General features: G+C 51.9%; 2 protein-coding genes across 3 annotated transcripts; one reads left to right on the top strand and one right to left on the bottom strand.

Moving 5' to 3' along the window:
* The first annotated feature begins 48 nt into the window (after positions 1-48).
* On the top strand, positions 49-12,193 carry CAND2 (cullin-associated and neddylation-dissociated 2 (putative)). 2 transcript variants are annotated; one of them, XM_009079807.1, is made up of 15 exons: positions 49-116; positions 2,217-2,360; positions 3,345-3,499; positions 4,101-4,224; positions 4,862-5,118; positions 5,705-5,810; positions 6,476-6,621; positions 6,746-7,038; positions 7,410-7,551; positions 8,130-9,635; positions 9,986-10,081; positions 10,726-10,895; positions 10,982-11,146; positions 11,720-11,827; positions 11,966-12,193. In XM_009079807.1, the coding sequence occupies exons 1-15, from the start codon at positions 49-51 to the stop codon at positions 12,191-12,193; spliced, it is 3,708 nt and encodes a 1,235-aa protein (XP_009078055.1). The 2 variants fall into 2 exon arrangements, with proteins under 2 accessions (XP_009078055.1, XP_009078056.1); XM_009079808.1 differs by lacking the exons at positions 3,345-3,499; positions 4,101-4,224 and having other exon boundaries at positions 10,783-10,895.
* Positions 12,194-13,357: 1,164 nt separating this feature from the next.
* RPL32 (ribosomal protein L32) lies at positions 13,358-13,855 on the bottom strand (the record flags this gene model as incomplete). The annotated part of the gene is made up of 2 exons (XM_009079809.1): positions 13,358-13,526; positions 13,668-13,855. Coding segments are annotated over 2 exons (318 nt in total), but the record flags the coding sequence as incomplete, so codon positions are not given.
* Between the last annotated feature and the right edge of the window lie 11 nt (positions 13,856-13,866).

Genomic DNA, 13,866 nt, shown 5'->3' with positions numbered 1-13,866 from the left:
CGGCACGGAGCAGAGAGAGCGGCGGAGCGACCCCGACCCTCCGCAGCCATGGCCAGCGTGTCCTACCACATCTCCAGCCTGCTGGAGAAGATGACCTCCACCGACAAGGACTTCAGGTGCGGCGCCGGGCCGGGCACAGCCCCCGCGGGACAGGAGGATTCCCACGGGAACAGTTCCTCCGCGCCGGGGGCAGGCAGGGTGTCCCTGGCCTTGCAGGTGTGCAGGGTGTTTCTGTGTCAGAGGTTTTGGTCAGTCCTATTGGCAGTGTTTCGAGCAAACCCTGTCCTGGCTCAGGGGAGTGTAGAGAAGCCAACGGTGCTTCCCTTCCCCTGCCTAGGTCGCTGCTTGATGGAGTGAGGGAGCAGAGTGGAAGGGGAATAAGTGTCTTGACTGCTGGACTTTAAGTCATTACCTGTTTTGTGTATGAAGAGCAGAGCACAAATGCTGAAATGCTTCTGGTTTGTTTTTCCTCTAGCAGTACATTAAAAGGGCTGAGAGACCCCAGCCTGGGCAGCTGTGTCCCCAGGTGAGGGATGCTGCAGCTGCTGGCTGTGCTCAGGCTGCTTCAGGAGCTGTTTCTGTGATGGGGAAATGTGCCTCCCTAGCAGGACTAAGATGCTTTTATTCTCTTTATTTATGGCAGCAGAAAAGTTGCCATTTTGTTAGGGCTGGGGCTGGTGGCTTGATGTGTAAGGCACTCTATAAAAAGTTATTTAAACCAACACATGTGAAAGATTTCAGCCCTGAGCATATCATTCTCTCAGTACTAACTTGGAAGGTGACGTTTGTGCCAGACTTGTTTTGAGGTCTAAAAGAGAGAGGTTAATAATAGCCTAGAAGTAGGTTGATCTTTCTGGTTTTGTTAACAACAGGTACTTTATAAAGCAGTCAGTGACAGAGTAGTTGTACAGTTTGTTCAAAGAATTCACAGTTAACACTCCAAAGTAGATATGCCCAACACTGGGCATGTGTCCTGTCACGGAGGTACTGCAGGGCCATGTCCTCCCAGCACAGACAGTCTGACCTACTGTAGGACCAGCTTCTCTTGCTTGCCCACCACAGGTGGATCCATGTGCCAAATGCTGAGGTCCTGGGCGGGCAGGCAGCAGGATGCAGCAGGATGGCACAGAAGCAGCAGAATGGCACAGGCAGACAGTCCGAGGCAGGAGGTGCTGCCGCAGAGGACTCGGCTCATCCCGTGGCCATAATTGGTCATGCTGGTTCCAGGCAGACACTGAACTGCCAGTGCAGCTCCTGCAGCATCAGAAATAGAGTGTGAATGTCCAAGGGCACAGTCCCTGTTTCCTCAGGGCTGGCTCTGGGACACCAGAGCAGTCCCCTGTCCCAGGTGTCCCTCGCTGCACGCAGGAATGGGTTGCAGATTGAAGCCCCAAACATTGCCCTGTACACCAGGGCTGGTACGTGCTGAATGGGTGACATCAGAGCCTAATTTAAAAAGGAGGTGTCATCTGGTGCTGAGAGGGAAGGGCTTTGTGGTTCTTGTCAGACATCCATCTGTGCAGGGCTAACATTAGAACACAGCCAGGCTGAGATTGGACCTCAGGCTCCTGTACCAGCACCTTTTGCACTTCCTGCTCCCAGGAAAACAGATACTTTCCAGAATTGCTCAATATCCCTTTTGTCATTGTCCCTGTTAGAAACTGACCAGCAGTTAGCTGGGTGTTTTGTTTTTCCTTCTAAGCTGGAATGATAAATATTTGCTTGGTTTTGCTACAACAATCTAAATATATCCTAGGGCTCTTCTGAGGTGTAGTTTGCATGGAGTCATGACTTTATTTTTCATGTTTGAGTGTGATAGGCCTTCTCCATGTGTGGGGTCATTCTACCCATGCTAAATTAGCCAGAAAGAATGGAGGCAGGTGTGTTCTGAGACCTCAGACTGCTGTTCCTAGGCCAGGAAATCGGTGAAAAAACCCACCAGGATCCTTTCTGGCACTGTTAACCATCTTCACTTAGTCACTGAGAAAAATACACGAGCTGGGTGCCACTTTTATAGCTTTTGTTTACTTGACCCCTGTTAGGTATTTATCTACTTGTTAAGGTAGTAGTAATTCTCTGTACCTTGTTTTTCAGGACAGTGTGAAGGGATTGTAAGTTACTCTTTGGTAGTGAGTTTTCATACAAGCACCAGTTACCAAGTTCCTTTGTTCCAGGTGATGCATTTGTGTCTTCACTCTTGCCCTGTGTCCTTGCAGGTTTATGGCCACCAATGACCTGATGATGGAACTGCAGAAGGATTCAATAAAACTAGATGAAGACAGTGAGAAAAAAGTTGTGAAAATGCTTTTGAAATTGCTGGAGGACAAAAATGGGGAAGTCCAGAACCTTGCTGTCAAGTGGTAAGAGCCTGGGAGGTAATGCCATGGTCCTTGGCACTAAGAAAGCAGTCACAGAGCACAGGGAGTGCATGAGAGTGGAGCCTGGCCCTGGGCACCTCACTCAAACCTCCTTGCAAGGGGCTTTCCTCTCACAGGGCACTGCACTTTCTGTCTCTGTGGATACTCAGAAGGGTGAGCACACAGATGCCCTTTGTAGCAGCAGGAGTGATTTTGTAAGAAGTTCAGTGCTTATATTATGAACCTTGTCACATGGAAAATGGCATCCCTAAGAGTTTATTTCTTCAGAGAGAAGCCCATTTTAAAGCTTTGGTCATCAAGCTCCTGACCTCTCTTGGCCTTTGAAATCAGTGCTGAACTTCCTCATGGTTCTGTCTTTGATAGAGGTGGTACTAAACCAATAGAGCCCTTCAAAAATGGCATTTCAATTTTGGGTCTGAATCCTCCTCTTTAAGGGCATTTTCATAGAAGTTTATAATGCACTTGGGTTTTTCCGTGTAAAGACAACTTTGGTTTCCTCTCTTTTTTCCTGCTGTGGATCCTGTTCATATTCCCTTCTTTTTAACCATATGCTGCTACTATCCCTGTCCTTTTCCTGTGACCTTTAGCCCTTTCTTTTTGATTCCCACTGTCCTGACTTTTTTATTCCCACTGTCTTGACTTTTTCTGCCCCTGCCTCTGTCTCTGCCTGCTTTGGGTTGGTTTATTCTGCTTTTTGAAGCAAATCAGCTGCGCACTGAGCAGAGGACACATTTCCTTGCCTGTTTCTCTCTGGCTGTATCAGCAGTAAGTCTGTGCCCATTGTGGTCTCTCATCCATCCAGAGTGTAATAACGAGGAGGCCTCAAAATGGAATTGGGAATATTTTCTTTCCATGCTTAAGGAGGTACTTAGAGCAGTTAACATCTAGTCAGTCATTTAATGATGGTTTGCAGGATACTGGCAGTTGGATTAGGCCCTTCATCCTGTCTGACTTCTCCTCTCACAGCCTGGGCCCACTGGTTGGCAAGGTGAAGGAGTACCAGGTGGAGACCATCGTGGACACACTGTGCACCAACATGCTGTCAGACAAGGAGCAGCTCCGGGACATCTCCAGCATTGGCCTCAAAACTGTCATCTCCGAGCTGCCACCAGCTGCCACAGGTGCTGTCTGTCCCTGTTTGTCTCTGAGGAGCAGGGAATAGCAGCCCTTGGAAAACAGGGAGTTCACAGCCTAAAAGCTCCAGATTCCTTATTCCTTACTCACCTGCCAGTGGGCAACCAATGAAATCAGGAGGAGAGAGAGTAGAACTTGAGCTACCAGTGTGGTGAAAGAGGGGATGAAATGAAAACTTGATCTGGTCACCCTGAGGATACTTAGGCCTGAAACTGAGTCCAAGTTTTGGGGAAATCCATTTGTGTTTGGGTCAATCCTAAAGCAGTCACTGTGTGTCAGGATAGCCTGGCTGGGCCGTTGGTCCCTACATCAGCAGTGCCACCACCCTCTGGGATTTCAGCACTGCACCACTCCTGTCCAGCCACCCCTGCCACCCTGGCTGCTTCCCTGCATTTGTATCCCAAAAACACAGCAGCTATTTGGACATTCCTGAGGCTCCCAGGGATACAGGTCTCCTCTGCAGCTCTCTCATGTATCTGTCCTGGTTAGGTCTCCCTGTGGTGATTTGTTTTTTCAGTGTAGGAGGGATTGAATGGTTCCCAGCAGCAAAAAAGACTCCTTTGTAACTGACATCTCTCTCTCTTGCAGGCTCTACCATGACAGCCAATGTGTGCAAAAAGATCACAGCCCAGCTGACAGGAGCCATTGGCAAGCAGGAGGATGTGTCTGTGCAGCTGGAGGCCCTTGACATCCTGTCAGATATGCTGAGCAGGTACCAGGGGATTTTCTTCTGGCAGCTGTGCATGGCAGGGGGCTGCAGGGATGTGTCTGCTTTTGATTTATCTATTTCCCTAATCCTGGCACTTAAAAAGAGAGGATTTGGGTTGGCTGCCCCTGGGGAATAGCTGAGCAGAGCAGGTCCCCAGCAGGAACAAGAGACAACATGCCAAGCCTTTCTGTGCTTGGGAATGGCAGTGCCACTGGTGATGGATCCCACAGAGGCTCAGCCCACACAGGCATGGGAGGCCGAGGGCAATGCAGGGAGGTTTATTTTAGCCCTGTGATCTGATCACACTTGCATTTTTTTTCCCTGGCTGCCTCTTTCTCTTGTTGCATAACTCAGAGTCATATGTCATATGTCATCTGCATGCAGGAAATTATTGACAAACCCCCAGGTCATCCAGAAGGACACAGTAAAACCTCTTCCCTGATGGAGACAAGTAGTTTCTCCTGTGTTTTACAGACCAAGTCGGTATTCAGACCTAAATGCCAAACCCACCCTTGTCCTCCCCGTCCCACAACGTGCACGAAGTCTCCATAGCTGAAGGATCTTTACATTTGTTGCTGTCAAGACTGCTTTTCCTCTGAGGCTTGGGCTCTCATCTTCTGCCTTGCTCTGTTGATTGCAGGCTGGGGGGAACACTCTACTCCTTCCATTCCTCCATCCTGAGCTGCCTCCTGCCCCAGCTGACGAGCCCCAGGCTGGCAGTACGTAAACGGGCCATCATTGCCCTGGGGCACCTGGTCCTGACCTGCAGTGGAAACATCTTCTCGGAGCTCACAGAGCATCTCCTGGCCGAGCTGAAGAGGAATGAGTCTACATCAACCACCAGGACGTACATTCAGTGTGTGGCTGGCATCAGCAGGCAGGCTGGGCACCGCATAGGTAGGATCAGCAGCTGGAAATGATGCTGGGAAATGTATGTTTTAGAGCAGCTCCTCTTAGTGGTAAAAGAAGAGTGCTCACTGCACCTAAAGCTTTGTGATTCTCTCTGTGGTCCTGGCCTGGCTCTCTGACCATCCCTTGGAAGGGAGGAGACACCAGAGTATTTCTCTGGCTGCCCTTCCATAGTGACTTCACCTTGCAGCACTTCCCTGGTGTGAATTAACACCTCTGTGAATTAGGTCAGTGGATTCACCCCATTTCAAATGAGAGAAGAAATGGAGGGCAGCATATTGTATTACTTGCCTAAAAGACCTGCCAGAGTTGAGATTGGCTCCTAGAAGATCTCTAATCACAGCTCTTCCCCTGACTGGAATACCAGCAAGGGGCTGCAGGCAGGGAGCAGGGTCAGCTGCTGGAAATCCTGCACGGCTGGTTCTGGTGGGCTGCTGGCTCCTTGCCCACGAGGTCCAGGGCAGGAGTGCTCTGCCAGGCACAGGAAGGAGGTGGCAGGTGGCTGAGCTGTCAGCTGCCAGGGTGAGTGAGGGCTGGAATGGCTTCTCACTGCTGCTTGCTTTGTCTTTCCCAGGAGAACACCTGGAGAAGATAATTCCTCTGATCGTTCAGTACTGTAATGTGGATGATGACGAGCTGAGAGAGTACTGCTTCCAGGCCTTTGAGTCCTTTGTGAGAAGGTGTGTGCCCTTGGGGAACCCCTCTGCACCATCCCTGCATCCGTGTCCTCCTGCTGTAAATATCCATTCATTCAGCATCCAGGGAGGAGTGCCTTGCTGCATGTGTTCCTCTTGGGAAGGACAGGTGACATGTGAAATCTGTTCTGCACATGCAGAGTTGGGCTGGAGTTATGAGCTGGTTTACCTCAACCTGTGAAGGTGTTTCTGTATTGGTTTTGCAGCAGTGGGAGTTTTCCTTGTCCTTGGAGGGTTCCTCAGCCAGAGGGAACTGCCTTGCTCCTGGTGTGTGGAGGGAGCTGGAGGCAGGAAGGGAGCTCAGGCAGAAGAGCTGCTGAGCTGCAGCTTTCATGTTGTTTAGTCAGACATTTACTGCTTGGCAAAGGAGCCCTGCGGAGCTGCTGAGGTGTTCTCCCAGGAGGGAGGATTCAGCCAGGGGGTGAAGGAAATGGATTTATTTGTCCTTACAGAAATCATTGCATCCTCCCCAGGGGAATGTGGTCTTGCTGGCACAGCAGGAAGGAGCATCTCTGGTTTAACTCTTGCTAACAAGATGTTCAAATGGTCTGTGCAAGCTCTTTGGGGTCCTTTTGAGTTCAATTGTATTATTTGGATATTTCAAACAGCTCTAATTGATTCACTCCTGGGATTTGTATTTGTCGTGACAGGTGCCCAAAGGAAATAGACCCACACATCCCCAGTGTGATGGGGCTGTGTCTGAAGTATATCAGCTTTGACCCAAACTACAACTATGATAATGAGGAGGAAGAGGAAGAGATGATGGAAACTGAGAATGGGGAGGATGAAGAGCAAGGTGCCTGCTTGTGAGGATGGCTGTGCAGGGGTTGACACTTCTCCCCTCCCTGATTTCTCCTGCTGGAGGGGGCAGCTCTGGTTTTCTCATAATGGTGCACCCTGTGTTCCCTTGTTGTTCCCAGAGAGCGACGACGAGTACAGTGATGACGACGACATCAGCTGGAAGGTTCGCAGGGCTGCGGCTAAGTGCCTGGAGGCCGTGGTCAGCAGCAGGCATGACCTCCTGCAGGACTTCTACAGAACTCTCTCCCCAGTCTTGATAAGCAGGTTCAAAGAGAGGGAGGAGAATGTCAAAGCTGACATCTTCAGCGCCTACATCTCCTTGCTGAAGCAGACACTGCCCACCCAGAGCTGGCTGCAGGTTTCTGATGCCTCTGGCAAGGATGACGTTCCCCTGACAATGCTCCAGAACCAGGTGTGTGAGCAGGTGGTTGCTGGGGGAAAGCAGTGAGAAGTAGGTACCTTGAGAACATGGCTAGCTGAAACAGCCCGGGGACAGGCAGCCAGAAGGGAGCAGATCCAGAGGGATGGATGCTTACTGTGTGCCTCCTGCCATTCCCAGGGCAGAGGGTACAGCCAGCACTGCCCCTCTGCCAGCTGCTGGCACGTGTGTGCAGGCTGAGGCAGGTTGGCCTCTGGGTGAAGCGTCAGGCTGTTGCCTTACAGTCACTGCAGCTGCTGCTCAGGGAGCTCATTGAATAAACTGTGGTAGAAATGTACCAGGGTAAGCCCCTGAGAGCAGCTGGAGTGCCTGAGTTGTTTCTCGTTTGCTTCTGCGAACTGCAGGTCCCCAACATTGTCAAGGCCTTGCACAAGCAGCTCAAAGAAAAGAGCATCAAATCAAGACAGGGTTGTTTCAGCCTCCTGACAGAACTGGCCAATGTTCTTCCCGGCTGCCTGGCGGATCACATCCCTGCACTCATCCCTGGTGAGCTTGTCCATGGTCTGGGGGGAAGGAGAAGGGTTACCTCAATCCATTCTGGATGTGCATGTTCCTTGCTGTGTGTTCCAGTTTTATCCCTGTGTATTATTCTGCTCAGCCTCAGGACATCAGTGTTGATGTGCTGAACAGCTCCTAGATTAATCCTGGCCTCTGTCTGCCCTGGAAGGCAGGATAAGAATGTCAAGTTCATTTCCACAGTCCCCTGAGGAGATGCTTTTGGGAGGGCCTGTTCCAGCCTCCTTTGAAAGCAGCTGGCATTATGCTGTTAGCCTGCTGAGATCAGAAACACAAGTGACATTTCCTTTTGCAAAATGCAGTGGCATTAAAAGAAGTTCCTTATATTGGCTGATTCTTTAATTTGCACCACCACATTTTCCTCTGAGCTCTCCTGCCTGTGAGCTCACAAGGCATCCCAGTGCTGGAGGGCTCATGTCCTGCCTTTGCCTTTGGTGTGACTGTACAGTGAATATGAGAAAAGTCTCCTGTGATTGTCCCTGGCTGGATCCTTGCACCTCCTCTTTGGTGAAAACTTGACATCTGTCACTCTTGTCTCCTCTGCACAGGTATTGTTTTCTCCTTGGGGGATAAGTCCAGTTCCTCCAACATGCGGATCGACACGCTGTCCTTCCTCCACGTCCTCCTCTGCAACCACCAGCCGGAGGTATTTCACCCTCATATCAAGAGCCTGTTGCCTCCTGTGGTGACCTGTATTGGAGACCCCTTTTATAAGATCACATCAGAAGCTCTGCTGGTAACTCAGCAGCTTGTGAAAGTCATCAGGCCTGTGGACAAACCTTGCACCTTTGATGCCAAGCCCTATGTGAAGGACCTTTTCCCTGGCACTCTGAAGAGGCTGAAGGCAGCTGATATCGACCAGGAGGTGAAGGAACGTGCTATCTCCTGCATGGGACAAATCATTCACAACCTGGGAGACCATTTAAGCACTGATCTCCAGCCAACCTTGAAGATATTTCTGGAGAGGCTCAAAAATGAAATCACCAGGCTGACAACAGTCAAGGCATTGACCTTAATTGCTAGTTCTCCACTTAAAATCGATTTGAGACCCATTCTAGGGGAAGGTCTCCCCATTCTAGCCTCCTTCTTGAGAAAGAATCAACGTGCCTTGAAACTGAGCACTCTGACTGCTCTGGACATCCTGGTGAAGAACTACAGCGACAGCCTCAAGCCTGCCATGATCGAGTCAGTGCTGACAGAGCTCCCTGCCCTGATCACCGAGAGCGACATGCACGTGTCCCAGGTGGCCATCGTGTTCCTCACCACTCTGGCCAAGGTTTACCCCTCCTGCATCTCCAAGATCAGCGGCTCAGTCCTCGCTGAAACCTTCCAGCTTGTCCACTCGCCTTTGCTTCAAGGAGGAGCCCTGAACGCCATCATCAACTTCTTGCAGGCACTGGTGCTGACAAAAACAGCCCCCATGGGCTACCCAGAGCTGATGAAGCAGCTGACTGCCCCTGTTTACTCCTCGGGCCCGGCCGGGGCCGCGCTGACACTGCACAAACAGGCCTACCACTCCGTGGCAAAGTGCGTGGCAGCCCTGTCCTCGGCCTGCCCGAAGGAAGCCCCTGCGACAGTGAACCAGTTTGTGCAGGATGCAAAGAGCCCCAAGTCCAGCCCGGCCATTCAGGTGCTGGCTTTCCTCTCCCTGGCAGAGATGGGTCGCTCCACCAACCTCAGTGCCCAGAGGGAGCTGAAAACTGTCATCCTGGACGCTTTCGCCTCCAGCAGTGAGGAGGTGAAATCTGCTGCCTCCTACGCGCTGGGGAACGTCAGCGTGGGGAACCTGGAGGAGTATGTGCCCTTCATGCTGAAGGAGATCGGGAGCCAGCCCAAGAGACAGTACCTGCTGCTGCACTCCCTGAAGGAGGTGATCAGCTCCTCCCCGGCCGACGGCCTCGCGCCCTACGTGGAGGACATCTGGGCTCTGCTCTTCAAGCACTGCGAGTGCACCGAGGAAGGGACACGCAACGTGGTGGCAGAGTGTCTGGGGAAATTGACCCTGGTGAACCCTGCTGAGCTGCTGCCCCGGCTGAGGAAACAGCTCTCAGCAGGTAACACGGAGGGTGGTGGACAAGGGGGAAATGCCTTTTGCTGGAAAAGCCTCCTGTAAACTGCTGGTGGGTACAACAGGAGCAATGCCAGTCTGAGAGGTGAGCAGGAAATGAGGGATCTCTGCAAGGGGGATCAGAGCAGCACTGATCTGCACAGGGGTGTTAGGAACAGGGACTGCACGTGGAGATTGTGCAGGAGCAGATTTAAACAGTTAGTGAGAAGTGTCCTCTAATCCTTTATCTCTTCAACATGTGTGTAACAGGACGAAGAGCAGAGTATGTATTAGAGAGCCACAGCAGTGGTTTTGTCTGTTGGTCTTTCACTGCTTTCCTTCCCCTGTTCCTGGCAGGCTCCCCACATGCCCGGAGCACCGTGGTCACTGCCATCAAGTTCACAATTGCAGACCAACCTCAGCCCATCGATGCTCTCCTGAAAGGCTGCATAGGTTGGTATGGACAGAGGTGTGAGCTGGGGGCAGGAGAGGTTGGGTGTCATTAGCAGCTTGGGGGTTTTCCACAGCTATGTGAACCTCATCCAGCCCAGTTAGGTTTTATGTGTGTCTCTCTGTTTTGGCAATTACAAACACTATACCATGAGCCCTTGTTTAATGCTCTGATGACTTGCTCCGGGGCACATTCCATCGTTTTTTAGGGAGCTTAAGTTCCTTCTGCATTTAAACTCAGGATTCAAGCACCTCACAACAAGGATTTTGACATGGAAAGGGTTTTATGTCCAGGGAGTCCACACATCAGGTCTATACAGAACTGGGCCTTCTGTCTCAGAGAAGTCTGAGATAGGATCTGAGCAGGAAAAAAACCAAATCCAAACTTCCTTGAATACCAAAGCTTCTGATTTGACTGTAGGGTGAAGGAGCTAGAGTCACACTGTTTGTTTTTATGCCCAAACACAGGACAGTCGTGTTTATTCCATTTGTTATGTCCCAAATGAAGGGAGGGAAAGCACATCGAATGGCTCTGTTAGACTAGAGTTATGTCACCTTAAATGCTTTCCCAACCAGCCTCCTGATACACTTCTAACAGCCTTTAGAAACACTTCATCAGGACTGACTGGCGCGTTCTTACCCCTCAGGTGACTTCTTACAGACCCTGCAGGATCCAGACCTGAACGTTCGCCGTGTGGCCTTAGCCCTGTTTAATTCTGCTGCCCACAACAAACCCTCTCTGATCCGGGAGCTGCTGGGCACGGTGCTGCCCAGCCTGTATGGTGAGACGCAGCTGCGGCGGGAGCTCGTCCGGGAGGTAAGCTGTGCTGCTGGGCACCTCAGCCCGAGCCAAGTGGAGCTGTTGGCCCTGAGCTGACAGCTGTGTTGTTTGCCTCCCTTAAGGTAGAGATGGGGCCCTTCAAGCACACTGTGGATGATGGCCTGGATGTGAGGAAAGCTGCCTTCGAGTGCATGTACACCCTGCTGGAAAGCTGCCTGGACAGGCTGGACATCTACGAGTACCTGAACCACGTGGAGGATGGGCTGAAGGATCACTACGACATTCGGGTCAGTGCTGTGCCCTAACTGGTGTCATTTTCTCTGGGGGCCTGGTCTGGAATCGTGTCTCCACAGCACAGTGTGCCCCAGCTAGACCATTTCCTATTCCCTGCAACTGCTGCAGCCTTCCATCCAGCATTGGCTGGCTCTGGTTTGACCGTGGTGGCATTGACAACACAACCCTGGTGTAGATGGCTTTGTAGAAGTGTACCAAACTCCAAAATAGTTTCCTTCTGCCTTTAAACCAATGAGTGTCACTCACCCAGTGGGACACTGCACTGAAGAGAACCTAGCAGTGTCACTGCTGATGGTCTCACATCTGGATAGGAAGCACAATGCCCTTTTTGAACTGGGGTTTATCCCTGCTCAGATGTGGGCACAGCCCTGTGCTGAGCAGTGCTGTTTGCCCCTGGGGCTGTCAGCCCTTTGCAGACACCTGCAGCTCCAGCCCACCATGTACCAGGGGTGTGTTCCCAGCCTGGCTCCACAGTGCCAGCAGAGCCTGGGCTGCAGGGAGCAGTGAGAATGGAAAGGAAAATGGTAGCAGGTTTCACACAGCCCACGCTGTCTCTCCCCTGCCAGATGCTGACGTTCATCATGCTGGCACGGCTGTGTGTGCTCTGCCCCAGCGCAGTGCTGCAGCGGCTCGAGCGCCTCATCGAGCCCCTCAGGGCCACCTGCTCCACCAAGGTAAGGGCAGGGAGGTGTGAGGGGCCAGGGTGGGTCCTGCCTCTGCTCCCAGACACCTTCCTGAGCACTGCCCAGGCTGGAAAACTGCCTGTTCCAGCTGTTCCCAACACCAGCTGACCCCAGGGCTCTGGTTTGCAGGTGAAGGCTGGGTCGGTGAAGCAGGAGTTTGAGAAGCAGGATGAGCTGAAGCGCTCGGCCATGAGGGCAGTGGCTGCTCTGCTGACCATCCCCGAGGTGGAGAAAAGCCCAGCCATGGCTGAGTTTTCATCCCAGATCAGATCCAGTCCTGAAATGGCATCACTTTTTGAGAGCATTCAGAAAGATTCTGCTTCCCTCCCCACTTCAGAGTCCATGGACATGAGCTAAGGTGTGTTTCCCCTGCTGCCCTCAGGAAGCCCCAGCAGAGACACTGCCTGGGCCAGGGAGGAATGAAGGCTACAGAGCCACTGTTCTGCCACAGCCACCTGAGTCCCTGGGCAGCCACGGAGAAACTGGCTGGGTCCAGCTGTACTCACATCAGACACCTCATGGACACATCCTCACACAGGCGAAGGGCTGGAAGTGGAGTATTCCCATTTCTCAGCAAGTTTGTACAAAGTAATGGCAACTGAGGGTGGATCCACAATGAAAACTACTTCCTCAAATATTCCCTACTGCTTTACCAAAAAAAGCAGGTTTTAATTTTTTTTTAACGACTGCACATGCACTTTCTACCCCAAATTGCCTAAGAATGTATTTATAGTGTTTCACTAGGTAACAAGTCTTCAGTGGTGAGCACCACCCCCACAGGCCCTTTGGGAAAGGAGACTTGCACCAGCCCAGCTGCAGGAGCTGCACAGAGCAGGGGGTTTCCCCCTGCTCCTGGGGCTCCATCGTTTGACATTTGGGCAATATGAAGCTTTCTTGCTTGGCTTCCATTTTCAGTTTTGACTGCAGAATACCTCAGTCGTCCCCAAGGGATGATTTAGTGACTGTTGCAGTGACAAACCCTGCTCTAAGCTTTGCTTTGCACTGGCACTGGCTCCTCTCTCTCCTTGGAGTATCTCTGTGTTGTTGTGTCACCCACCTGACCCTGGTCACAGACCAGCAGTGGTACCTGCAGGAAGGCTGGTGGTCTGTGAGAGTGTCACAGGGGTGACAGGCAGGAGCCCACAGTGGCTGCTGTGCTCAAATCCTACTTTATGTAGGAGAAAATGCCTTAAGGGACAGAGGATGCAACAGCCAACTGGAGGACAAGGCCACCACTACACTGCTGTAGCCACGGAGCTGTCCTATGCTTTCTTCTCCCCTTTTCTGACAGAGTGGTTGATGTGTAAAGTATTTATAGTGCTGTGTGGAAGGACATCTGTTCTGGCTGAGCGGTATGAAAAATAAAATACACTGATGAAACTGCATGCCCTGAGTTCACCAACAATACTGTGGCACTGCACCTTGCTGTGGGTGCCCCAGAGCCAGGCCAGGAGCCCCTGGAGCCCAGGCACAGCTTCTGCCCCCACACCTCTGCCCAGGCACAGCACCACCAGGTTCTACTGACACTTTATTATATACAGGAGGGCTGCAGTGGCTGCTTCACTCGTTCTCCTCACTGCGCAGCCTGGCGTTGGGGTTGGTGATCTTGATGGCAAGTTGTGCTGCTCTCTCCACAATCACCTTCCTGTTCTTGGAGGACACGTTGTGAGCGATCTCTGCGCAGTAGGACCTGTCAGAGACAAACCACATATTGGGCTTGGCTCCAGCACCACACAGACACAAGGCAAAGCCCTCCAGAGCCTTCCCATGAAGGGGCAAAGCACACAGCAGCCTCCCTCACCCCAGGGGGGCACAGGCCCCACACACTCACTTGTTGCTCATCATCAGCACCTCCAGCTCTTTGACGTTGTGCACCAGGAATTTCCTGAAGCCTGTGGGCAGCATGTGCTTCGTCTTCTTGTTGCTGCCATAGCCGATGTTGGGCATCAGGATCTGCCCCTTGAAGCGCCGACGCACTCTGTTGTCAATGCCTCTGGGTTTACGCCAGTTGCGCTGGGAAGGGCAGGAAA

Source organism: Acanthisitta chloris, unplaced genomic scaffold (assembly GCF_000695815.1).
Source record: "Acanthisitta chloris isolate BGI_N310 unplaced genomic scaffold, ASM69581v1 Scaffold17888, whole genome shotgun sequence".
Classification (NCBI taxonomy): domain Eukaryota; kingdom Metazoa; phylum Chordata; class Aves; order Passeriformes; family Acanthisittidae; genus Acanthisitta; species Acanthisitta chloris.
The sequence above is the reverse complement of the archived record's forward strand: the minus strand, read 5'-3'. Positions and strand labels throughout refer to the sequence as shown.